We start from the raw sequence: 27,990 nt of genomic DNA on the forward strand, positions 1-27,990 counted from the left end.
GCCCTTTTTTTATTTTTTTTTCAGGTGAGAGTGGAATGTGAGGTACAGGAAGTAGGTATATTTGGGGAGGTAGGTTGGGGAGGTTAACAGACAAGACAAACAAGACGCATACAGGGGCAGAGTATGACACGTGGGGGGTAAACACAATTGACGGGGACGGATGTTTGGATATCGCAAGCCCATGAGCCTACAAATGGCAACAGTGGAACTGAGATCCCCACCCATGGGCACTTACCACTTCGCCTTCACAGCCCAGGCCGGGGCTGTGCTGGGGGCTGGATAGGATGGGCAGGCACACCCGTGAGTTGCGCCACTCTCGCCTCAAGCTGGCATAGGGGATCAGTCACGGAACGCCTGATCTCACTACGCACCACAGTCTGGACCCTATGGAGGGTGAGTGGAGGCTCTCCTCCAGCCACGCTTGCAGAGGGGGGACAAGCCCCATCTCCTGCAGCACTTCTACCCAAAGGTGGCACAGGGCCACCGGAGGAGGAGGTCCCGGTCTGGGCACTGGTGCCAGGTGCACTCACCAGCTGAGGTGGGAGAGGTGGGTCCGCTGGAACCCGCCTTCCCTGTTGTCCTATGTTTAGCAGTATTATATGGCATCTTGGGTTAGTAACAAACAACACCATTCAAAATTAGTTGTAACAGCATGCATCAGTATTCCCATTAACCAAACACACATTAATTCCGAACATTGAGCAGCAAGCATAACACATGCATATTTAGAACAACAGTGGGCATTCCAACAGCATGCAGGGTTCATTGGTGGCAACAGGCCATCAGGTTTGGATATGTGAACAGGGCACATGCATCAACGTACATGCAGATATGTATAAACCAACAAGACAAATGTCCATGGGAATTAATTGTGAATACACATACCCAGTTTGGTGTGGAATGGCATCATTTGTGAGAATAGGGTAGGGTGGAGAAATATTACATTAACAACTTAAACTACCTATACATATACTGTACATTCCTAGTAGATGCAGATATATATCCCCTACATGTATTAGTACAGTTTCCTGTATGTAACCTTAGGAATGTTGGTGATGTGGATGTTACTGCTACATTAATATACATTCCATTTTTATTCATATATGTTCATATCTGGCTGTGTTCAGGTAAAGCATCCTGCTACATATGATTTATATGGGTCTAGACAGCTGTGGATGTTCAGCATTTCATACAACCATACTATCTCCATAATACAAGGGTACAGCAACATATCCAAATTGTGGGATGGACACAGTCCAGGTTCTGTACTTTATTAAAGACATTTCACTCTTTGGTTGTGGCTGTCTCATTCATTTCATTATGTAGTGAATGCAGTATACCTTTATTCCAGACTTATTACAGCTTTCTTGGTAGCTTCAAACTGTCTTTCTCACACTATCTCACTTGTTTTATATTTACATTTCAGGATGGTACGTAATTCTAGGCTTTATTAACATTTATTACTGGGTTACAACAATCCTTTCCAGCTGACTCACTTATTTCATATGGCAGAATTTACAAGGATGTATTCGACACTTGTCTATCCTTTGTTGATTGATTACAACACTCATTTTCAGGCTGAATCAGTTTTCTGATATTACAATACAGGTGGAAACTCTATTTGAGACTTGTTTAATCTTTATTACTGGATTGCAATACTCTTTTCCAGGCTGCATCACTTATCTAATCTTACAATACTATCAGAATCTTTCTTCTAGGCTTATTTGACCTTTATTACTGGGATACAACACTGAACTCTTTTACAGGCTGTCTCACTTATATTCTATAACAATACCAGCAGAATAATTACTAACCTGCCTGGTGGCGCAACCTTGCCAGCCTATCAGCATAGGCTTGCCAATTCGCGGAACGAACACCTGCAGCTGTAAATATAAATGAAGGAATATTGGAACATACCTATCCATACTATAGGCTAGGATAGCATTTCTTACATACTTAATTACATGGATACTTACTCGGTAGTGGGGCGTACGGGCATTTGGCCGGGGCAATGCATTTGGCGGGAACCTCTGGATATCATCAGGTTTCAGTTGGTCCTTTTTAAAATGCGGCACGCATGGTGGTGGGTGGTGGCGGACCTGTTCACCAGTCTCGGAATGCACCTGTAGCACTGGGTGATGATGCCAACGGTTTCCACGCCTACTGCCTTGTAAAACCCCCATTGAACCTGGCTCTGCATGAGTTGGCCTTCATGATGACTAGGAGCCAAACCATATGTTTTGACCTCTCACGCCTCTAAAGCGATTTCCCTCTCTTGCACCTGCCATCCTGACTGCAAATGGGTACCATAATCAGTTATGGTGTGTATTCCCACCTATGGGGCTTATATATGCCGGTTTTCCCGCACTTATCTGTGATTGGTCATTTTGGATATTTCTCAGCTTGAAGCAAACCTGCTTTGTCATGGTTATATTTTCATTCATTCTTATATGTATGGTAATACTGTATTTCTAAGTACAACTGTCATGGCTTAGTGGTTCAGTACTTTGACTATGGTGCACAGTATCCCGGGTTCGACCCTTGTCATTGCTTTTTTATTTTACTACTGTCTAGACAGGCTAGGAGGTGTGTTTGTGTAAAGATGACTTTGCTACAGCTTGCCCAATGTTGCCCGACGGTAAGCTGTTTGGCGCGCTGCGCAGCTCCGCGCAAACGGCTTATGCTGGGTAACACGCTATTTAGCTATAAGCCCTCATATTAAGCTGGGTGAAGCACTGCCCAGCTACGGGCACTCATATTAAGCTTGTTAAAGCACTGCTCAGCTACGGGCACTCATATTAAGCTTGTTAAAGTGCTGCTCAGCTACGGGCACTCATATTAAGCTTGTTAAAGTGCTGCTCGGCTACGGGCACTCATATTAAGCTTTTTAAAGTGCTGCTCAGCTACAGGCACTCATATTAAGCTTGTTAAAGCGTTGCTAAGCTATGGGCAGTTATGATCCTTTTGTTATATATTACATCGGTTTTGTTCACAAATACATGGGCCATTTCATTACATTTTACTTAAATTATAGTTATATATGTCAGGGGGAGTGTTTCATACTTATTTAAATAAAAATGGAGAATGATATTGTGGTTGCTCGAACCGTGACTACCTCCTCTTTGGCCGACGTCTCTACCGCTACTCTATTGCTACTTGGCTTAATTTGCATATGTAGATCTTATATACTTTTCACTGTCTGTTAACTGTGGCTGAGCGAAGGGCATACCCACGCAAAAGAGCGCAAATGCGGGCAAACATTTTGGAAATTATAAAAAAAAAAGGAACTGATATTTTTACATTTTACACATTTTCAGTAGGATTTAGTCTGTGGGGATATGTGGTGTGTTCCTTGAAATTTCAGCGTACTCGCTCATGGGTGTTTACTTTCAGGACTCTGACTCTTCTGGGGGAGTGTCCCTTTGCTGTACCCGGCAGTCGGACATGCCCCCTACTTTCCTACACAGACTGTGTTAGACTAGGGTATGATTCAGCATGCCCTCATGAATATGCATGGCATGCTGATGTCATACCGTTCAACTGCAGCCTCCGAGTAAGACATATTAAGTCTTACACTGAGGTTTTGTGAATCCGGCCCACAATCTTTATGGCCAAGCAGGTAATTTAATTTCAGACTATTTTTCAAAGTTAGCTGGGCTGTGATTAACCCTCTTGTCTTCCAGTATCCTCTGTTACAGTATATTAATTCCAACACAGTCTGACATACATATGCATTTCTTTTTATGTCCAGCAGGACCCACTGTTGGTACATTATTTTAACACAAGCAACTTTTGAAATACATTTTCAACACAAGCACCTGGACAAATTGGTTTGATATACAAATGACATATAATCCTTTACAAAACTGCAGCTATCTATGTTACACATCCACTGCCCTATTTCCCCTGGCATAGCTGGCAATACCTCACATTGTCACAATAACATTTACCAAATTTCAGTTTATGCTTTTATAGTTTAGTTTCCAGAATATAACATTTACTAGATTTCAGTTTGTTTTTATCTGTACTCAGGTAAAACTAGCAGAAAATGTATTCTTTAGTTAGTTTCCAGAATATAACATTTATACACCGCTATTTTACATGTTCAATATAACTATGCATCATTTTATGTAAATTTTAATCAAGTTTCAGAATATGACATTCATACTCAGGTGTACATTTTTAACAGCATTATTAGACAGTTTACAACATGCAACTAATGACACTTCACATTATTCAGTCATTAGTTTTAAGAGTAAAGTGACATAATTATTTGTAATATGCTTATTAAGATAAGTTATCTAAAGAATAGTTATTTAATATACTCAAGGCATAACAGGTCAGGCTTAATTTGTTAATTCATTTAGAAAATACAGTGCACATTACCTAATGCATTAGAAAGTAAAAATACACTGTCAGTGTGTGCAAAGGTATAGAGCTAAAATTTAGAAAGCATAGGTTTTAGTAAATGTACTGCTACTGTTACAGCACATAGATATCGACAGAATAATTAAGACACAAAATTAAAAGGCAGACATGTATTACAGCACATAGAACTTAAAAAGGTAAAATGGATTATCAGTAACAAATCTAGCTAAAGATTTACAGAAACAAGTTATTGCAGTATATGGTAATTATGCTTCAAGATATGTATATTATAGGTGTAAAAAAGATAGTTTACCAGGTTTAACATATTAAAGAATTGCCCAGTTATAATTAAATCATAAATTTAAAAGACTTTAATCCAAACAGACCATAACTACTCAACTGACATCTATTGGTCAAAATTAAAATTGCAAGTTTATTTCCAAGATAAAGAAAAATGATTTTGTATTGGTTCTAGTGATCATTATAGCATCCTTTGCAGACCATATTACTAGACTTATAAAGTAATTACAGAAGTAAATCCCATTACAGTAATTTCAGCGACAGTTGTTACAGAATAAGTCTTACATAAATACGTTAGTAAAATAGACTTTGCTAGGCATAAAATGTATGGTTAGGAGTGTGTCTTCATTTTATATTTCATATTTTAAAGTGACTACAGAAATAGATATCCATGTGTTCAGGTATCTCAGGAGGAGTTGTAACATCAGGTATCATTTAAATGTAGTTTGTTAGACAAAAATATAGTATTGTGCATAAGTCTAGAAATACAGGGATATTAAAGCAGGCATTCACATTTTGCATGAAGTTTTAATGAATCAGTTTCAGTCAGTAAAATAACTTTCAGTCAAGAATGCTTGTATAAGAATAACAGAATGTGCAGTGCATTGAGTCCAAACAAATCTTGATTTTGATGGTACAAGGGTTAGACAAGGTTAAAGGGGCACATAGAAATTTACAGGGTTTTGGTATTATTATGAAATACTTCAGACACATTTAGTTCATTTGGACTGATATGCAGCAAGTCATTGTAGTGCAGTCTGCAGGCACTCAAGATTGAGTACAGAAGTCAAGTCAGTTATCCAGCATTCCAGAATACTAATTATATTATTCAGGAGGAAAGGAATATGAGTGCAGAAACTATGGACATAATCATCCTCACTGTCACTGGAGACAGTAATTATCACATACTGACTACTGAATTTACGGACAGTATAATGAGTGCAGAAACTATGGATATTAAAATTTGATTCAGATATTGTTGATGTCTACCTCCACTTTATATAATAAAACATTCTTAACCAAACCACAGTGTGTGCAGATTCTTATTCTGAAAGGTACAAGGTGTGGCGCATAAAGCGCACACTGGCATCTTTTAAGCACAACATTGCATAATCAACAAATAAAATACATTCATTCCAGTCTCATTATAGTTTCTTTCAGTTATTTCCAGTTCATTCTTGTATTCTACAGTCCTATCAATTCTTACAAATATGAAGCATTATACTGACATACATTTCATAAACTTCAGTTGTGAATTGATGTTTTCCTTGCCATTGTAAAGTGTTTTCATCACAGCACTTTATTAAATTTGATTTAGCTTGATGGACTCTAGCAGTATACTTGCAACACTATCAGGATGAATAACGTGTTTTAGTAGTTCATAAAATTGTTTAATGGCTTGCATTCACAGATACTTGGCTGTCATCATGCAGTGAGTTATTGCAATTACATTCAAGTTAGTGATAGAACACCTGTATCTGGAACAGGTCCATGTGTAGTTGCAGCAACTTGGTTTAAACGTAAAGAAAGCACAACTTCTGTAGGTGGGTTTTCACCTACCTTGCCTTCAGGCCTGCTGGAAGCTGCAGTGGTATTTCCATATTTGTCAAGGGCCACATGTTATCCAGACTGGTACCCAGTGACTCAGAAACTTATCTCCAGATTATAGCATGTTAGTGAACCTCTTCTTTGTCATCAGATGATCAGGTTAGACTCCTGGAAGTTGTAGAAAACATTTCTATAAGCAATAACTCCATAATCCTGGTTGACTTCAGATATCAATCCATACTCTGGAGCCCACCAATACGTTTAATGTAGGGTAAACCCAGAGATTTTTGCGTTTGATAAATATGAATTTCCTTGATCAAATAACTGGCAAACCCACAAGCAGTCAAAATATTCTGAATCTGGTCCCCACTAATATTGCCTACACCTGTTCCACTATCCCAGTCTGTCCATTTATGTCAAACCATAGACTCATTTACTCCCAGAACCACACTGCCTGTTGTAATCAACATCTCCATGTTTAAGGATTTCCAAAGGTAAACTTTATACAAATATATGATGAAATCGCTCTAAGTTTACTCATAAAAATCAGTATTGCCTACCCCGACACAGCAAGCCCATATGGAAAATTGCATAAAATAGTGGGAAATTTTGAAATCATCACTCTCCTAGTAGTCAGTTGGCATAAACATGCTTTATAATGAATAAAAAAACCTCCTTAAGTTGTACAGTAAAGCTAGAACTCTTCGAACTGAGGATAGTATTAAAAGTATCACCAAAAAACTGAAAAGCACTATAAGAACCAGTAAAGCAAACCATTAATGGAGATTATCTTCTGAAAGTGAAGGATAACTACTAGTCCTTCATTAGCTGTGTTAGAAAACTAAGAAATAACACTTAATATTGTTCTGAGCTTTTCCTTTATGGGACTACCCCCACTTGACCCCAGTGACATCACACATATACTAGTGAATAAGTTCATTGCAGACTTCACCCCCTATATCTCTAGTCAAACCATTCAAACATCATTCATCCCAGAATACTTGACACCACCTGCCATTACTAATAAAAACATTCTTTAGGTGTTCTCAAAAAACAAAACACTTTCTCCATGGGTCCAGACAACGTATTTGGTTGCTTTTTAGACACTGAAACAGGCTATTGCTGAACATCTTCTTAATTTGTATAACCTAAATGTATCCACCAGTTATGTTCCAGAATCTACACATCTTGCTGTAGCATTGCCCCTCCACAAGGATGGCCCTACCACAGACCCTACAAATTGCAGACCAGTCAGGCTTATGAGTCTGATCAGTAAAACTATGGAACATGTCATAACTAATCTTATTAATAATGATTTCAGGAATTTTGTTCGGCTTCATCCCAGTGATTTAGCTTCATCAAGTGGATATCATGCCTAGCAAGTCTTATTTTTTTCAAGATTGTTCCACAAGTCATCAGTGGTTTTGCTGCTCATACAACTTATCTCAATCTGACCAAAGTATTTGATAACATACTTCATGCTGGAAAGTTGTTGTGCTTAGCAATGCATTATGTGATACGATGGAAAACCAGTTGGCCAGAAGACAGATCACAAATAGTTTGTGTGGAATATAGTTTTTTGAGTCCTGCTGAGGTAACAACTATTGGCATTCCCCCAAGGGTCTGCATTGAGCTATCTCCTGTTTGGCATATACTTCTCTGATCTCAAAATTGATAATGTGGACATCTGATTAAAATAATTTACAAATGACTGCAAACTGGGTATAATTGTCGAACTAGCACCAAATATCTGTATTCTTCAGAAAGAGCTTAACCTAGTTAGTACATGATGCATGGATAATGAGCTTAAACTGAACACAGCAAAGTGTAGTATTGTTTCTATTGGAAAATACCCACATTATACAATATATATAACATACCTTTGCTTAGCAGAAGGGTACTCAAGGACTTGGACAAATAGATTGATCATTCTCTTTACCTTGATCTTTACCTTACAATTGTAAAGAGGAAATTTTTCTTCTTATTAGCACAATTAATAGCAAGTATGTTATTGTTCCCCTATATTCAACACTGATTAGACCATTTATGGACTGCAGTGCTACATTTTGTATGTACCTCACTCAACATATTAACAAACTCAAAATATCCCAGAGGTTCGCAGTTGTAAAGATCTCTGCTTTTAAGAACTTTCGTTACAAGAGGAGACTGGAAGCCCTGTCCCTGTTCTATGTGCCTTGTAGACTGTTGAAGAGTGAACTGTGCATTGGTTACCATGCTATTAGAGGCCCAGTAGTCCTTGACCTATTATATCTCAGTAAGTAAGCTAACACTATAATCAGCAAACTGAACCTTCATTATCAGATAAACAGATCAACAGAACACCGTGAAGTGATAGTTTCATCACTCAACTGCTTCTTCTTCTCTGGAACAAACTCCCTCTGCAGATTAAGCAATGCAGTTCTTTATTTTTCTTCATATGTAACCTGGGTGATTGGGTCGGTGCTCTCAAATTTACCCTGGGACTTACTGGCCTTTCCCACCTTGAGTAAGAAGGTAAAGCCTGAGGGGGGTATTGGCAAGGCATACATTGTCATTAGACTAAAATAGACTTAAAACTCTTATGAATCCTTAAAAACACTTGGAAACAGGAGCCTGATATGCTGCTATAAAGCAAGAACCAAATAGTCATGTTGTTGAGCTATTTGGTTTACAGTCTCATACTGCATGCTTTTCATGTTTGGAGGGAGTAATAGAAGCTAATAACATACTAAATATTGTACTGTGCTTTGCAAGCCTGGTCTACACATTGATTAATGCTTTAAGCAAAGCAATTTGCATCAGTAAGGAAAGTTTATGAAATAGGCAAAAAAGATGGATTTTGATTTCATCTTTTTCTTAGGTATTTAGTTTAACGAGTTGCCATAAAAGTAACAAAAGTCATTATAAGAATAGTACCTATTATCATGGGGGAAGCCTGCTCAGATATTTCAGCAGAACCTGAAACAGTCAGCTGCTGTACACGCATAGCCTACACAAAAATTCTGAAAACTGGTTTATTCTTCTGTATAAAATATTTGTTACCAAAACATTAAAACATGTCTAGGGACTCTTCCTAACTGTTATTCACAGCAGAGGACCTCCAAAGTTAAATATAACAGGCATCTGCTTACCATATATAGAGGAGGTCTTCTGAAGGGAGTGTTGACTTCCCACCTGCAACTTATTCTTTGTTGTGAATGCTTTTATATCCAGCATCTGTAGATTGAACTTCCTGTAAGTTGGACAGTTACATAATTTTATATTCTGCATTTTATTTCTTTATCTTCCGGTTGTGTGTACTCAATGCAGGGTGTTAAACTTCAGAGTGTAGGGGTCAGAACTGCTCTATCATTTTAGTGTCTGACATCATGATGTGCCATCTTTAGGCAAACAAGCCCTTAAGCATAGGAGCTAGATAAAATTTAGAACTGTGCTAAGCTGGTGTATCAGAAATGGAATTTAAAATGCTTCCTCACAAATTAACTAATGATGTAAGTACATATCTTTTGTACTCAAGCTAAATGTAGTTGTATGGATAAAAACATTAGTAATTTTCACCTGATGCATGCCTGTTTGTTTTAAATAATTCATGCTTTTTGGCTTTTATAATGTAATTTATGGTTACCTTATCCATATGTTTTCTGTTTCTTCTTTGATTTATCTTGTAGTTTCATATAATTTTTTTTGCCTTGATACAGAGAAAGAGAATTGGTCTGGGTCCCAGAAGCAAGTCAGAAACTTCAGAATATGAGTCACTATCATCATTTAAAGATGATCTCGCTTTGGAGGAGAGGATACTTGACTTATTTGTGTATGAAGACATTGACAACATGCTGGACTCTTTAGAAGAGTAAGACTTTGGGATAATTTGGGCAGTTTTTACCCGTCATATTACATTTATAGTGTATAATTGTCAGTGTAAGACGTTTAGACTTTTAGGATGCATCATACCTAGTTATTCTATTTTGAAAGCATAAGGTTGTGTACCTCCTCAGAATATGGTTTCATAATTGAGTAATACCCAAACTGCCTCACCTCCTCAGAATATGGTTTCATAACTGAGTAATGCCCGAATTGCCTCTACAATTGTTTTTCTCGTATTTGTAAAACAAAAGTTGAAGCTAACCTGACAGTGACCAAAACTGGAGAGAGTTCAGTAACCATTAGTCACAATGCCTGATGAACATCAGTTCTGCATCACAAACTTATAGAAGTATTCACTACAGATATTACAGATAAAAAGCTGTTGTACAAGTTTATTTTAGTCCATTTTTCCAAGTAAAAACATACATATCAGTAATCTGTTTTAAAAACTCCTTACAGACTTAACAAAGTATGGTGATTTGTGTATGTAATTTAGATGTAATATATTGATAGGCATTAAGATAGTATAGCAAGTATATTATGAAGTTAGAATATTTCACTGACTTTTTGTATTAATTGGGTAAGTGAGCTGGTCCTAGGAACATTTTCAATCAAAAACCAAGCAAGCAAACAACAACATCTTAACATAAAGTAATATCAACAGTAATTACAACAATGGGACTTCTAAGATGGCTGCACATTGATCAACAGGTTGATTTCAGTTCTGCCAGTGTGAAAATAGAAAATGATACAAAAGAGCCATTGAAACTGTCAGTTTGGATGAAATTTACTCACTGGCTTGTAATTGCACTGCCTGGATAACAGCAAAGAAGAAATTTGGAGAACCTGAAAGAAAATCAACTAGAAAAGGAGAAGAAAAAAAACTAGCTGGGAAGAATCCTGCAGCTGGTAAAAAAAAAGCAGTTCAGGTTTCAGGTTTGATACAGGAGATGGCTTCCAGTAATTTATAGGAAAGAATAAAATAAATGAAACACTGAAGGAATACATCATCTCAAATAAAATGCTGAAAAAATAGAAGAAGCTTTAACTAGCAATTCCAATAAACTGATACAACTGCAAAAATCAGAGGTTAAACCGAGGAAAAGGCTGACAAAGTATGAAGCTTCTAAAAAAAGAGCTGTTTCAAAACAAAAAAAAAAACGGTAGAATTAGAAGACAGAACACACAGAGAACAATGGATTTTCTACTATACCACACAAACTGGAAAGAAAAGTTTGTTTAGATTTTGATTTCCATTTTCTAGTAATTGCTTTTTTTTTGGCAGCCACCGTAATTAGAGACAACAAGACCTTACCGTGTCTGGACAATTCCAATTCTGTGTTATAGCTCAGAAAAATCATCTCCCTCATCACACCAATCCACCCGCCCAGCATCTCTGACAGTGCATTCTGCAGGGACTCCTTAAAGTCCACCAACTCACCGCACTCCCAGAATACATGTTCTCAATTGCTTCTTTCTTTCCAGTCACACCTCCAACATTTGCTGTCTACCACAGAAAAAAATTCTCTGGAATCTACTTGGGGTATAAAAACATCTATGTAAACATTTCCAAGCAGAAATCCTAAATCTTCTAGATTTTGTTGCATATTTGGAAGACATGCATATATCCTCTCATTTGTTTCTTTATGAATTGCTTATCCAGTCTCTTTTCCCAATCCTTTCTAACCTCCTCTGACTGATTCTTATAGTTATCATGCAGTATTATATATGATCTACTAATTATTTCCTTTTAATAGCAGCTTCTTTCTAAGTTCTACTAAAGATTCTACCAGTGCTGATCTGTCATTTAGGACCCCCTATTTCTTCTCTTTTCCTATACGCTGATATCAGTCCTTGATAAGGGAAGGCAATCTCTAACCTGCAGTCCAAATAAATTCTTGGCAACTTCCCATTCTGTCATCTTTCCCTCTCTCGATATTTGCTCCAGGCACCTTGGTTCCTTTGCAAGTTTTCTCCAATAAATTACATCTCCCTCTTTCCTATTGTCTGTATCCCTAATTGCAGTCATCCTTATCATCAGAATCTCTTTTCTCCATTCCTATTTTGGCTTAGTTCTTAGAATATTTTCTGCTACTTTCACTCCCTACAGTTTTACTCTATTTTTGACTGAACTGTTTGCCATTATATCTTTAATGTTACATTTTTTTCAGCATACAGTGCCCAGAACTCTCATGATTAACTGTCTGCACGTACAGCTCAGATCCACATAAAAGCAGTCAGCAATGCAAACAAGTTATTAACTTTGCAGCTGCATACAAGAATCTTTATAAATTTTACAAAGAGCAGAATGTATAGACTCCCCATGCCAACTTTCTGCTCTTGCAGACTTATTGTCTCCCATCTTGAGCATTTGTTAAAGGAAAAAAAACAAGGTAATAACTTTGCAGATGCAAGAAAACAACCATTAACCATGCCTTTCATCAGTTTGCCCTGCATGTCAGGCCTTTTGTTTAAACAAAACCTTGTCTATATCTTAAACCAAGGACAATAGTCGAGACATCTACCCTTGTAAAGACAAGGGAAATTGCTATCTTAATTCTACATATATCAATTAAATTTTATATCCCACTCCAACCCCAGCAGCCCATGATAACACTGTATTAAGTTTAGCTTGCTTGTGAACAGCCTTTATTATCCTGATGCAGTATAAAGCCTGTACAGCTTGTAACTAAAATAATATATATATATATATATATATAAATAAATATATATATATATATATATATATATATATATAGCAAAATGTCAATGGCAAGAATGTTAACCACAAAACGTCAACAACTCAAACATTGATAGTCAACTGCCCATGCGTGAGAAAAATCATCACCACATAAAAAAAAAATAAATAACATAATTTTTTGGTGGGGGAGAAGCTGTCCTGCACCTCCTACTCCCCTGCTAATTATATGTATTAACTCCAAGACTGCACAGTCCCCAGGGAAAGGGAATGTTTTCCCATCTCATATTGTTAATCTTGCACACCTGTCTACCATCTTGATATGTCAAGCAGCTGTGGTCGATCAAGCAGCTGTGAACATTTTGTGTGTGCACGCTCGCGCGCATGTGTGTGTGTGTGTGTGTGTGTGTGTGTGTGTGTGTGTGTGTATATAGATATAGATATGTACATATAGATGTATAAATATATGTCTGTATACAGAGAGAAAGAGAGCAGAGAGAGATTTTAAGAGAATGTCCTGTTGTAACCTGTATTGTTATCCAGTTTGTGTCTGAAGTTATGTTTGAATTATTTCTTTTTATCATGATTGTTTGAATGTTATAATTTTTGGGGTTTATGTGCCTAGTCGATGAGACATTTCCCTGTGGTACATTTGTTTGGGGTCACATGGCTGAAATGACATTCAGCTGCAGAGAAATATGGCTGTTGCAAATTCCTTGTGGACAAAAAGAAGCACACACTGCCATGCCCATAATGTTAATAACCAAGTGTATGGAGGATGAAGAAGTAATGCATGTTGTGCTCAGTGTACAGTACATGCTTATCTAACTACAACAGTGCTGCAGCATGGAGGAAATCCTGTATGCTGCTGTAGTGACATTTATGCTCCACTATGCATTTTAGATCATGTTCCCGAAATATTGTAAAGGGGGTAGTGGTCCACACACACCAATTATAAAGGGGACTGCCCATTGTGCACTGCAGTTTTACTGCCACTGACATGCCCACTGGTCAGCCTGCTGCTGATGCCTTCTTTTGATGCCTGCCATACTGCTTGGTATCTCATGATGCCTTGGGGGCCATAGACATTATTTTCTCCCTGTTTATTTGGTTACTGAAGTTGTGGGCACGGCATTATTCTCTGTGCCCACAGGGAATTTGCAACAGCCATAGTTCTCTGCACCTGAATGTCAATTCAACCATGTGATCCCAAACATATGTGCCACAGGGAAATGTCTCACTGCTTAGATGCCTCAACACTTATTTTTGACTAGAAGTAGAACACCACAACTTGTTTTGTATCTTTCAGTAATGTTGGAAATGTGTGAGTTTTATTTTTCTTTTTAAACATGCTGTCATGAAAAAAAAATCATGAAGTTGCAAATTTACTCTGGGTTTCCATAAAGTGACAGCTAGCAAAATCAAAATCAAAGATAGGGTGATACAGAAAGCAATGATTGTACATGATCCATTCCTCACACTGTAATACTTGGACTAGCTTCTATAGGCATCCTTCTTTCAGTGTCTTTTTAGAATCTGTCAGAAGCTAGAGCTCCTCCTCTGACATCCGTAATGTAGCTCTTCCTTTTCTTTCACCAAATCTGGTTTGCTGTTTTAAAATAGTATATCATATCATATCATCTTAGCTTAAACCTTGTCTTAGAGACATTTCTTTGTGCATACAAATGCCATATTTTTTTTCACTTTTTGCATTGTTATTATTGTTTCTTATAGTTTACCTGCATTTCAACTATTTTTTTTTCACTTCTAATTTCAGTTATTTTCATCTCTCTCAATTTTCACCTAGGCAGCTTTTTTCTCAGCAGCCTACCCATTCCTAGACTGTACTTCACGGCAAAAAAAAAAAAAAAAACAAATGTGTATGAATAATGGTTTATTTTATTGCATTGGTTGACATATTAACTTCTTGTTACTAGTATTTTTAATTCATTAAGTTGATTTACAGTTGATCTCTATATTCACAAGCTGTCTTTTGGCAAAGTAAGTTTTTGTGCTTTGATTTGTGTAGTAATCATAACTGTTTGATGTTTCATGATAGACCAACATAAGGCCTCTAGCTTTTCTAAGTGTAATCAGTACATCCACAAAATCTCCACCCTCACCCACACAGGACATATTGTGTGGCTGGAGACGTGGATCATTTGACTGTAGACTGCTGTGTGTGCAAAGATTTTCATACTAGAACTATTTTAGAGAGAAGGAATATGTTCTTCTCAAAAGGACTCTTTGAGAGAGAAGAAATGTGAAAGAAAGAGAAGATAAAGTAGGGCTAGGGTTTCCAAATTGCCCTACTGTCCTAAAATTCCTAGAGCTGATCCAGACCTAACATCTGATCAGGTTCCCAGAGCTGAATCTCAACAAAGATCTGAACCTTCAATGTAGGCAGCTCCTTGATGATGGCCTTGATCAAGGCTTGGTTTGAGCTTGATGTTCTCTCATCCCCCTCCATCTGAGTTTGCCAGAAAAGGTCCCAACCCCTCCATGTCTCCTGCTCCTATCTCGGGCTTAGTTATGGAACTGGAAGTATTGGAGGCTGTCATGGACACCGTATTGCGTCCTTTGTCACTAACTGTGGAAACCTTTCCATTGGCACCAACACTCTTGGCTCTGGTGACCTTGGTTCTGGGATTCATGGGGCCCCACCTATCTACATATAACGATAGCAAAGGCATCCAGAAGATACCATCACTTCCAGGTAGGAGTCAGTCGTTATCCATTCAAAACCTTACCCTTTGGTTTCACCACAGTCTCCAGGCTGTTTACCAATTACATGACAGTGGTGGCAGCTCATGTTGGCTGTTGGGAATCCAAATCTTCCCTTACCCAGATGACTAGCTCATGGCTGCTGAGAGGAGTCTTTGCTGAGAAAAAAAGACTTTTTTTCTGTAGTTGTGCTTGTCCTTCAGAATTACAGGCAGCACTACAAAGTTGCAGCTGGAACCTTGATAAATTCTAGTATTTATCTTCTGCCACGTGTACACTAGACTGAGAGTAGTCAGTCTCCCATGAGAATAAGTTCTCTCCATGCATTCTGTTGTAAAACAGTTGTTACTACAACAGAGCCCACCAGTTTCAGCAGTTGTAAGGTTCTAGGTTTAATGGCAGTGACTCTGTGCTTGAATCCCCTAGCAAGATGTCACATGGGGGTACAACAGTGGACTCTGAGTACAGTGGTCTCAGTCACATGATTCAGTGACCAAACCAGTCTGGATATTGAAGGCATGAAGCTGACATCTACAGTGGTGACTACATCAGCCAAACCTAATAAAGGGTTTCCTCTTTTCTCTCCTTTTCCACCAGTTACAATTACTACAGATGCAGCTGTCCTGTGGTGGGGGGGGGGCAATGTGTTGACAAAAAGTCCAAGGAATCTGAACGTAGGCTAGTCTATATATTAATCTTGTGGATGAGGGTGGTCCTTCTAACATTGCAGGCTTTTCTGGAATCGTTTCCTTAAGGTGTAGTGACCATCCAGTCCAACAGCCTTGTCAGTGGTATGGTACATAGGTTCATAGGTTGGTACTAGGCTGTCGACCCTAGGACCTATACAAACCTAGCCATAACAATTCCCTGACTATTTCTTCCCACAATATTTACTTCCCTGGATCCCTGTTTAGCAGGGGGACTAACGTGATCCCCGGGGTGAATTTCCTATCTCCCAACCAATCGTCAAGTTCCTTTTGAAGAGGGCCAAAGAGGCGCTCTGCTTGACATGTATGGGCAGTCTATTCCAGAGTCTGGGGAGTCTCTGGGTCAGGAAACTATCCCTCCAGCATATTTTGTTCATTGTGATAGGTTCATAGGTTCATAGGTTCATACTAGGCTATCTGCCCGAGGGCATTTACAAGCCTAGCCCATCGTTTTGTGGCTTACGCCACCCCTTTAGTATGGGGGGAACCCATTATTATTTTGCTGCTGTGCCAGTGACACTGAGGTAATCCCTGGGGTCCCTGGGCTATGCCCATCCATCCCATTGGTTTTCAGATCTCTGAACAACAAGGCCCCAGAGGTGCTCTGCCACATGTACCGGATTTTTTTCCAAGTTCCACAGCATCTTTGGGTGGTGAACTCTCCCCTCCAGCTCCAGCCATTTAAGCCATTGTCGAGGTTTCTCCCTCCCCGCCTCTTGTGGAGATGGATTTTTTGAGTGAAATTTTTTTATCAAATCTGGTCATGGACATGGCCTTGTATGTGTTGCGTTAAGGTCACACCTCTGAAAGCTCTAAGCGACTGAATAGAGCTGGTTTTCTTTCAGGTCGGGCAGCATGGACAGATTTTTTTGAGACTTTTGAGATTTTTTTTGGACTTGAAGTGAGGAACTTTAGGCCTCTCCAGCTGCTGCAAGTGTCGGGTCAGATACATTCCGAATGGTCATTTGTCTGATGGTGATGTTGAGGGACTGAGGATCCCTTAAAGGAGACTATGACCTCCCTTGATCTAGATGAGAATCCTTCATGATAAGGCAATGTAGAAGGTCTGGGTTAGACTTTAGCTACATGGGTGTCAAATGATACTACTATCCTGTCCCCTCCCCAGGTCCCTGATATTCTGTGCCTGTGCTCAGTGGATTGCCAGGGTAGTGGTAGCTGTGGGTGACTATACTTTTGTGGCATTCTCTCCAGCTGCTGCAAGTGTCGGTCAGATACATTTCAATGGGGGGCATTACTCAATCATCATTCTGATGAGTGATGAGTAAAGTAAGACTATGACCTCCTTGATCTAGATGAATGAGCCTTCTCCATGATAAAATTGGGGCAGTAAGAGGTCTTCTTCTACTTTAGCTAGCTATGGGTGTGAATGACAGACTACTACTAACAACCTGGGTCCCCCATTCTGATATAACTTCTTCTGTGGTGGATTGCCACCTATTTATTTTAGGTAGGGGGTTGTTTTGTTTTTCGGGTATGACTATGCATTTTGGCATTTTATTTAACTTTAGGCCATGGCTCTGGCACCAGTTATCCGTTTCTGTGAGACCCTTCTGAAGGATATCTGTGTCAGATGTGTTTTCTACTATGGCGCCCAGTTTGCAGTCATCTGCAAACTTTGTCAGCCATAACCCTCCTGTGTTTGCTTGTACTTGAAAGTAGATGCCAAACAAGAGTGGGCCCAGGACTGAGCCCTGTGGGACACCACTTGTGACAGGCTTTGAGTCTGACATGGCCAGCAACTCTGACCCTGTGGGTTCTGTCATCAGCCAGTTTAACCCATCCATTGTGTGATGTATGGGAACATTTAAGCTGATGAGTTTTTCAATGATACCCGAGTGGGGTATTGTATCGAAGGCCTTAGCCAGATCGAGGTAGGCTGTATGGACTGCCTTTCCCTCATCAATGGCTTTGGTGACTGTTTCGAAAAAGTCAACCAAGTTTAAAAGGCATGATCTGCCTTTGACAAAGCCAAACTGGGTTGGATCCAAAGTCTGCAAATTCCCTACATCTTTATTTATGAGGTCCATTATGATCCTCTCCATGGCTTTGCAGATAAGGCTTGTCAAGCTAATGGGCCGGTAATTTCCAGGGTCGGTGGAGGCACCGCCTTTGTGAAGTGGGACCACAGTTGCAGTGCGCCACCCTGGTGGATGCAGTGTAGAGGTGAGAGACTTTGATTAAACAGCTGTCCTAGCTGTGGGTTTAATTCCTCATTGAGTTCGTGGAGCACACAGCCGGGGACACCATCAGGTCCCATGGATGCAAGGTTTAGATCCCTGGAGCATGTGGCTGTGAGGGATTGGGATTTCTTTAAGTGTAGTTGTTGTAGTGTGGGTCTGACATGGCCTTGCATGTTAAGCAGAGATCGCCTCTGAGTAGACGTTATGCGACAAAGCATTGCTGGAGTTTTTTTAGATAGTCAGCATAGGGCATGTGCTTTAGGCCTGTGATTCTTTTAGTGAGGTATTTCTGCTACCTTTCCAGTTGTTGCAGATGTCTTGAGAGGTACATACCAAATGGGGCGTTGTATTCTCTAATGGGTCTAATGGATGAGTACAGAGGGACAATGACCTCCTTTTTTCTGAATGAAAAGCCCATAATGATGAGGTGTGCCAGATAGAAGGATTTTCTGACTGTTGTGGCGATGTGGTTATCGAAGGTGAGACCACCATCCACCTGTGTCCCTAAGTCTCTTATCACACTTTTGGTGTTCGGTGTACTGCCACCTATGTGGTAATTCACAGGTACATGTTTTTTTCCCAAAGGGGCTAACTATACATTTTTTGGCATTGAGCTTGAGCCCATGGCTCTGGCACCAAGCATCTGTTTCTGTAAGGCCCTTTTGTAGAATATCCACATCATTTGGGGATTCAGTAATGGCTCCTAGTTTGCAGTCATCTGTTAACTTTGTTAGCCAGAGTCCCTTAGTGTTGCCTGTACTTCAGAGAAGTAGATGCCAAACAAGAGAGGTCCCAGGACTGAACCCTGAGGTACTCCACTTGTCACTTGTCTGGAGCTGGATTTGGAGCCGGCTACTTTTACAATGTGGGCTCTGTCAGTAAGACAGTTGGCAACCCATCAAGTGACATAGGGATTAATGCCCAGCTTAGTAAGTTTATCTATGATTCCATAGTGGGTGATGGTGTCAAAGGCCTTGGTGAGGTCCAGATAGGCTGTGTGGACCGCCTTACCCTCGTCCACAGCTCTGGAGACTGATTTGAAGAAGTCAGTCAGGTTCAGGAGACGAGATCGGCCCTTCATGAACCCAAAATGGGGGGGGGGTGTGTTTGAAGGTTGCCAATGTCTTTGTTTATAAGTTCCATGATAATACATTCCATGGCCTTGCAGATCAGGCTCGCCAGACTGATGGGGTGGTAGTTTTCCCAGGATCCAAGGTGGATCCCCCTTGTGGAGTGGGATAACTGTAGCTGTGTGCCACTCAGAAGACCATGATGCCTGAGAGGAGGCTATGATTAAACATGACACTTAGGTGAGGTGTCAGTTCATTTTGTATTTTCATGTAGTACACAGCCCGGGATGTTGTCTGGTCCCATGGATGCTGTATTCTTAGCTTTGGAGAGTCTGGTTTTACCTGTGTGTGGTTATTATTATGCAATTTGCTTTCTCTCATGTATTGAGATGGGCACTTTGAGGGGGGGGGGGGGGGTGCACTGCCTGCCTCTGCTAGCTAGGATATTGGCTATATCCATGGGATCATTGTATTTGTTGCCATTTCGTTGTAGCACAGATCAGATCAGAGGCAGTACCAAGCCATATCTACTGTGTCAAGAAGCAGAGAGGTATGGAGTAGACAGTCTTATTGTGTACACTTTCTGATGGCAATGCACATTATGGAACAAGACAGCTATCTAGCAGATACACTCAGCAGATGTCTCCTGCTGACCCACAAGTGGTCTCTAAATATGTCTACAGTGAGGATGCTCTGTGTCTCTGGGGAAGCATCGTTGTGTTGTATTTACATCACCCTCCAATGCCAAATGCAGTAGCATCTTTTCCTTACTCCTGCACACAGTCAGACACCCAGGGGACAGCTTAGCACGACCAGTCACCACTGGCCTTTACACCATTTCCCTAGTTGCCCATCATGATGAAATTGATGCAGAAATCCAGAGTAATCACAAGTTTTGCCCACACAGCTCTGTTTTCCCCTTCCATGGCCTTACCTCATGGTGAGACTCGGTTATCTTAACTCTCAAGCGAGGCTTCTCACCCATTTGTTTGACAGACCCAGCAAGGCATTTATTCCCTACAACTAACTATATGGTTTCTCCAATTCAGTTATTGGACAGGGACCTCAGTATACCCTCCCTTGTTAGTCCAAATCTTAACATCACAGAAGTTGTCTACCAGAAAACTGTACTAAAGCAAATAGCAAAAAGTTTCCATTTGAGTGACACAGTTCCTGCAGCACTTCCATTTCTTAGACATATTTGACATAGGCTGTAGCTGTTCATTTATTAAGGTTCATCTGCAAAAAATCTCTAACTTTCAGTAAGGTGTTGTTCTTCCTTAGTCTCTAAGAGATTTTCAAAGTTTTCCTTAAGTGAACCTTTCTAATTAGATTCCCTACTCAGGGACCAAGCTACCCCCACAGTCACTAATTTGTTTCAGGGAAAATTTGACCTGTCAACCCTTCAAACATTTTGACAAAGCAGATCTTAAGTACCTTTGTCGGAAGAATTATTTTCTGGTGCCATGACCTCAGCCATGAAAATGTAAGAGTTTATCTAGTGTGCATACATTTTCTTCTTTCATAAACATCGGGTTACCTTTAGAATTACGTCTGTATTCATACCAAAAATAGCATCTGACAATAACCTGATAAAGCCACAAATTTTCCAATCCCCTCCCCAATGAGCAAGCAAGATAAAAGTCAGACTGCATTGCTTAGGTATCCATAGACAACTGTGTTTTTGCTTAAGACATACCAAAAATGTTAGGAGGGTTCACAAGTTATTTGTATTCTTTGCACATAACAGGCCTGGACTCAGTTACCAAAGCCATACTGTCTAGTTGGCTGTCTGATCATATCACATATTGTTTGTCTTCTAGCCACATACCTTCCAGGTAAACCAAAAGCTTGTTTTACAGGATTATTGACCACTTCAGTAGCTTATTTCAGAAATCTTTCAGTAGATAATAATATGTACATTTGGAGTATGGGCTCCTCTGCTTACCTTTGCAAAATACAACAAACTGGATGTGATCTCAAAATCAAGTATGTATTTTCTTTTGCGATGGAGATTCATTATTCAAGTCCTAGCACTGCAGCATACCCATCCACTATCCCCCTTCCTATGTACATTGTCACCTCCTCATCATTGTGAAGGATAATTAAGAGGCCTAAACAGATTGATGCATTTATATACATGTATAATACCTATTGTCCTTTCTTACTTCACTATCAAGACAGAGGGTATTGAATCTTTCTTGTAAAGCTTAACTTAACTTGATCTGCTGAAAGGAAAGGCAGAGATGGATTTTGGGAGGGATGGGAATTCATGCTGCTGAGAAATTCTGAAAAGAGTTTGGCTTAAGTCAGTCCAAGGGTTCAGGTATGAGGAAATGGTTCACAAAGATCCATCATTATGATAAGTACATACATTTTGTTTATGCACAGATGGCATTGCCTGCTGGTTAAGATTTGATTTATTGATTTTATGAAGCTGTTAAATTAGTAAATATAGCTGAAACTGTATATTAAATTACCACACTGCTTCACTGCAAAATACATAGCAGCTATATCTTATTTACAGACCTGTAACTTTGAATATTTATCATTAGACCATGGCTGCAGTAGCCTTAGCTGTATGGGTTATATACTGCCAAAGGTTTAACAGCTAGGAGGCTTCCAGAACTTAAGGACACCTTTCATACTCCCCATTGGCAGCTTTCTTGCTGCTGAAGAATGCTGTTATTTATGATATTTAAAGGATCAATGCTTGGGTAGTATTTCACCATTATTTGGCAGATAAGTTCCCTTCACGGGAGAAGAACTTCCACATTAATTCTGTGACGGAAACAGCACTTTTCTGACAAAAACTGTTCCGTTTTTGCTAGGAATTAACTTTTATTAGATTGTCATATGACATTTTTGTCTGTTAAAAAAGTGTGGTTCTTTCAATGTGGGCTCTGTCAGTAAGACAGTTGGCAACCCATCGAGTGACATAGGGATTAATGCCCAGCTTAGTAAGTTTATCTATGATTCCATAGTGGGTGATGGTGTCAAAGGCCTTGGTGAGGTCCAGATAGGCTGTGTGGATCGCCTTACCCTCGTCCACAGCTCTGGAGACTGATTTGAAGAAGTCAGTCAGGTTCAGGAGACGAGATCGGCCCTTCATGAACCCAAAATGGGTGGGATCCAGTGTTTGAAGGTTGCCAATGTCTTTGTTTATAAGTTCCATGATAATACATTCCATGGCCTTGCAGATCAGGCTCGCCAGACTGATGGGGTGGTAGTTCCCAGGATCCAAGGTGGATCCCCCCTTGTGGAGTGGGATAACTGTAGCTGTGTGCCACTCAGTGACACGATGCCTGAGGTGAGGCTATGATTAAACATGACACTTAGGTGAGGTGTCAGTTCATTTTGTAGTTCATGTAGTACACAGCCCGGGATGTTGTCTGGTCCCATGGATGCTGTATTCTTAGCTTTGGAGAGTCTGGTTTTTACCTGTGTGGCCGTTATTACCGAAATTTGCAATCTTTCAGTATTGAGATGGGCACTTTAGGGGTTGAGAGGGGGGGTGAAGTTGGCACTGCCTCAGTCTGCTAGGATATTGGCAATATCCTTGGGATCAGTGTATTTAATGCCATTTTGTTGTAGCTCAGAACAGATCTGAGGCAGTACCAAGCCATACCTACTGTGTCAAGAAGCAGTGAGGGTATGGAGTAGACAGTCTTATTGTAGCACTTTCTGATAGCAATGCACATTATGGAACAAGACAGCTATCTAGCAGATACACTCAGCAGATGTCTCCTGCTGACCCACAAGTGGTCTCTAAATATGTCTACAGTGAGGATGCTCTGTGTCTCTGGGGAAGCATCGTTGTGTTGTATTTACATCACCCTCCAATGCCAAATGCAGTAGCATCTTTTCCTTACTCCTGCAACAGGGTCAGACACCCAGGGACAGCTTAGTGCACGAGTCACCACTGGGTCTCTTTTACACCATTTCCCTAGTTGCCCATCATGATGAAATTGATGCAGAAATCCAGAGTAATCACAAGTTTTGCCCACACAGCTCTGTTTTCCCCTTCCATGGCCTTACCTCATGGTGAGACTCGGTTATCTTAACTCTCAAGCGAGGCTTCTCACCCATTTGTTTGACAGACCCAGCAAGGCATTTATTCCCTACGACTAACTATATGGTTTCTCCAATTCAGTTATTGGACAGGGACCTCAGTATACCCTCCCTTGTTGGTCCAAATCTTAACATCACAGAAGTTGTCTACCAGAAAACTGTACTAAAGCAAATAGCAAAAAGTTTCCATTTGAGTGACACAGTTCCTGCAGCACTTCCATTTCTTAGACATATTTGACATAGGCTGTAGCTGTTCATTTATTAAGGTTCATCTGCAAAAAATCTCTAACTTTCAGTAAGGTGTTGTTCTTCCTTAGTCTCTAAGAGATTTTCAAAGTTTTCCTTAAGTGAACCTTTCTAATTAGATTCCCTACTCAGGGACCAAGCTACCCCACAAGTCACTAATTTGTTTCAGGGAAAATTTGACCTGTCAACCCTTCAAACATTTTGACAAAGCAGATCTTAAGTACCTTTGTCGGAAGAATTTATTTCTGGTGCCCATGACCTCAGCCACGAAAATGTAAGAGTTTATCTAGTGTGCCGCCACATTTTTCTTCTTTCATAAACATCGGGTTACCTTTAGAATTAAGTCTGTATTCATACCAAAAATAGCATCTGACAATAACCTGATAAAGCCACAAATTTTCCAATCCCCTCCCCAATGAGCAAGCAAGATAAAAGTCAGACTGCATTGCTTAGGTATCCATAGACAACTGTGTTTTTGCTTAAGACATACCAAAAATGTTAGGAGGGTTCACAAGTTATTTGTATTCTTTGCACATAACAGGCCTGGACTCAGTTACCAAAGCCATACTGTCTAGTTGGCTGTCTGATCATATCACATATTGTTTGTCTTCTAGCCACATACCCCTTCCAGGTAAACCAAAAGCTTGTTTTACAGGATTATTGACCACTTCAGTAGCTTATTTCAGAAATCTTTCAGTAGATAATAATATGTACATTTGGAGTATGGGCTCCTCTGCTTACCTTTGCAAAATACAACAAACTGGATGTGATCTCAAAATCAAGTATGTATTTTCTTTTGCGATGGAGATTCATTATTCAAGTCCTAGCACTGCAGCATACCCATCCACTATCCCCCTTCCTATGTACATTGTCACCTCCTCATCATTGTGAAGGATAATTAAGAGGCCTAAACAGATTGATGCATTTATATACATGTATAATACCTATTGTCCTTTCTTACTTCACTATCAAGACAGAGGGTATTGAATCTTTCTTGTAAAGCTTAACTTAACTTGATCTGCTGAAAGGAAAGGCAGAGATGGATTTTGGGAGGGATGGGAATTCATGCTGCTGAGAAATTCTGAAAAGAGTTTGGCTTAAGTCAGTCCAAGGGTTCAGGTATGAGGAAATGGTTCACAAAGATCCATCATTATGATAAGTACATACATTTTGTTTATGCACAGATGGCTTTGCCTGCTGGTTAAGATTTGATTTATTGATTTTATGAAGCTGTTAAATTAGTAAATATAGCTGAAACTGTATATTAAATTACCACACTGCTTCACTGCAAAATACATAGCAGCTATACCTTATTTACAGACCTGTAACTTTGAATATTTATCATTAGACCATGGCTGCAGTAGCCTTAGCTGTATGGGTTATATACTGCCAAAGGTTTAACAGCTAGGAGGCTTCCAGAACTTAAGGACACCTTTCATACTCCCCATTGGCAGCTTTCTTGCTGCTGAAGAATGCTTTTATTTATGATCTTTAAAGGATCAATGCTTGGGTAGTATTTCACCATTATTTGGCAGATAAGTTCCCTTCATGGGAGAAGAACTTCCACATTAATTCTGTGACGGAAACAGCACTTTTCTGACAAAAACTGTTCCGTTTTTGCTAGGAATTAACTTTTATTAGATTGTCATATGACATTTTTGTCTGTTAAAAAAGTGTGGTTCTTTCATTAGTTTTCATATAAATATTTGTTTTTTCTGGGGTTTATTCTAAACTGTATTGATAAAAAACTGTATAAATTATATGTAAGGGCTGGGACAAATGTATGTTGCGCTTGTCACTGTGTTTGTTTCTGGTGAATACACTTACTTTTTCATACTTATCAGTTGCTTACTGTTGCTGTCATTGTTACTTGGGTTTCTGACTCATTTTTCAGCTTTACCATGGGACAACTTACCAGTTTCTTGGTTATTCACACTGAAGGGCAGACAGATGTGGCCAAAAAAAGAAGAAACTTTCCAGACAGACTTTGCTTCTTCAACAGGCTACTATTTTGGCTCAACCATAGATTGGTTACCCTGCAGTGGCCATTTCTGGTTCCTCAGGCCACTCATCTTCTTCCTTGGTTTTGTAGTCCCTTCAGCCACCACGGACCAGGGTTTAGACATAGCCTGTGTGACTGCTGGAGTGTCCTTGCCAGGCATGGAAGAGCCGTTCTTGTCAGTCTGTAAAGGAGCAGAGAATGCTTCTCTGTCTTTCTTTCTTTGGGGACACAATCTGCCTTTTTAGGAGCTGCAGGCTGTCTGTCAGGCATGTTACAGGTATGTTCCCTGGGGTGATGGTCCTTTACAGGAACTGGTCTGTTTCTATGGACATTCCTTTAAAAAAAAGCTGAAATTTAAACGGATCTTCTTTTGTCTCTCTTACTTTAGACAAAGAAGATTTATTGGGGTAAGCTCAAGGCTTATTTCTTGCATTTAACCTTTTATATTCTGACTTTTCATAGGTTAATACATAAGTACTTAAGTACTAGGCTAGCTGCCCTTGTGGGCCATTTTAAGCCTAGCCAGTTTCCCTTTTTGTGCTCAGATTAACCTATCCCATTTGTTTACAGTTTGGCCTTATCCATCTCATGGTCAATAATTATATATTACCCCTAATGACTATAACTGGCATCATACCATAGATGATTTGAATGGACCCATGCACTGGTTAAAGCATTTAGGAGCTGCTTCTGTCCATTAGTAGTACAGGGGGCAGTCCTGGGAGTAAATTTTCTGTTTTCATCCATAGATCCAAATTGCACTTGAATATAGTTAAAAATTAATTTTATTGGTTGTGGGTGGGGAGTCTGTTCCAGCACAGCTGTTTCCTCTTTGAAATATGTCTGTCCCTCCAAACCATTCTGTTGATGTTGCAGAAGAGATTTAGTTTCTTGGATGAAGAATTTCGAATGCCATTTAACTTGCTGATGTGTAGTAAATCCATTGGTATTTGGTCAGAGGATGCCTTATCTGCCAGACACACGTCACCTCTTAGCAGTCTGTAGGATACCGAGTATAGTGACATGGCTTTCAGTTGGTCCATGTAGGACATCTTGTTTAGGCCTTGCATCCTTTTAATACGGTATTTCTGTGGGAGTTTCAGTTGCTGCATGTGTCTGGACAGATACATGTCAAAGGGGGAATGATAGTCAATGATTTGCCTAATGAGTGCTGAGTAAAGGGGGGAGGCAGTGACATCCAGTAGATCTAGACATAATCTCTTTGTTTATAGACTGTGCAATTTAGAAGGGCATTCTTTCAACAATAAGCCGAATGATAAGGAAGAGATAATTATTTCTGATAAGAGAAAAGAGAATTATTCACTTTCTGAAGATTGCCAGTGGGGTGAACAGGTAACTGATTGCGAGGGAACAACTTCTGTTTTTCCTTTTGAATGATTTTTTTTTTCTGAAACGATGTCTAGGATGAACTTGTTTCATTGGAGTTTATTTGAAAAAAATGATTAATTACACCTGGAGGTTCCTCAGCCTACTTCTACTCTTCCTCTTCTTTCAGTCTTTGAGAATGTTTTTATTATAAACTGTAACATGATTGCCAGCCAGTCAGACTGCCTGTATCCCCTAAGAAAATAAATAGGTTGTATAAAGCTCTTAAATCTTACAAATACTTATTTTCTAATCATATATCTGACTCTACAGTGACTTCCTTGGAAAATCCTTCTGCAGCTAAACATTTAGTAAATGCTAATCACCCCTGAAAAGGATGGGAAAACTTTTGATAGATTTGGGAATAGTGTGTATTCCTCTACTACACTTGTTTTTAGGATTCTTAATCTCCAAGCTTACATGTTAAATTTTTGTTTGCTTCTTTTGAAAATATGAGGAACGTTATTTTCACTTTTCCTTCTTATGAGGCAAATCTTTTCTAACTACACTTATTGCTTCTGTCTCAGGTAAGCACACATTCTTTGAAGTGTGCTTATGACTCAGCTGATGTCTGTTTCGGAGTAGCAGCTATTGGGTCTGTTATAACAAGGTTTGCATGATTATGTTCTCAGAGGAAATTAAAGCCAAATTTTTGAGTGCTTCATTGATAGGGAGGTTGTATTTGTACCATCTGCAGCTGGGATACTGAAAAAAGTGTGATGAGAGAGGGAAACTTATTTATGGTGTGACTTAGATTGTTCAGCCTTCCTTCATTCTTTCTCCAAATTTGTTAAAGGTTTCATAC

At 39.6% G+C, this 27,990-nt stretch overlaps 1 protein-coding gene across 1 annotated transcript in view; it reads left to right on the top strand.

Annotated features, from left to right (window-relative positions):
• EVC2 (EvC ciliary complex subunit 2) overlaps positions 1-27,990 on the top strand; it is a 1,983,677-nt gene that overhangs the window by 921,724 nt on the left and 1,033,963 nt on the right. The window contains exon 9 of the mRNA XM_044056208.1: positions 9,915-10,066. Within this exon, the coding sequence (XP_043912143.1) occupies positions 9,915-10,066 (152 nt within the window). The remainder of the gene's footprint in view (positions 1-9,914; positions 10,067-27,990) is intronic.

Source organism: Protopterus annectens, chromosome 14.part0 (assembly GCF_019279795.1).
Source record: "Protopterus annectens isolate FY-2018-M chromosome 14.part0, PAN1.0, whole genome shotgun sequence".
NCBI classification, from domain to species: Eukaryota; Metazoa; Chordata; order Ceratodontiformes; family Protopteridae; genus Protopterus; species Protopterus annectens.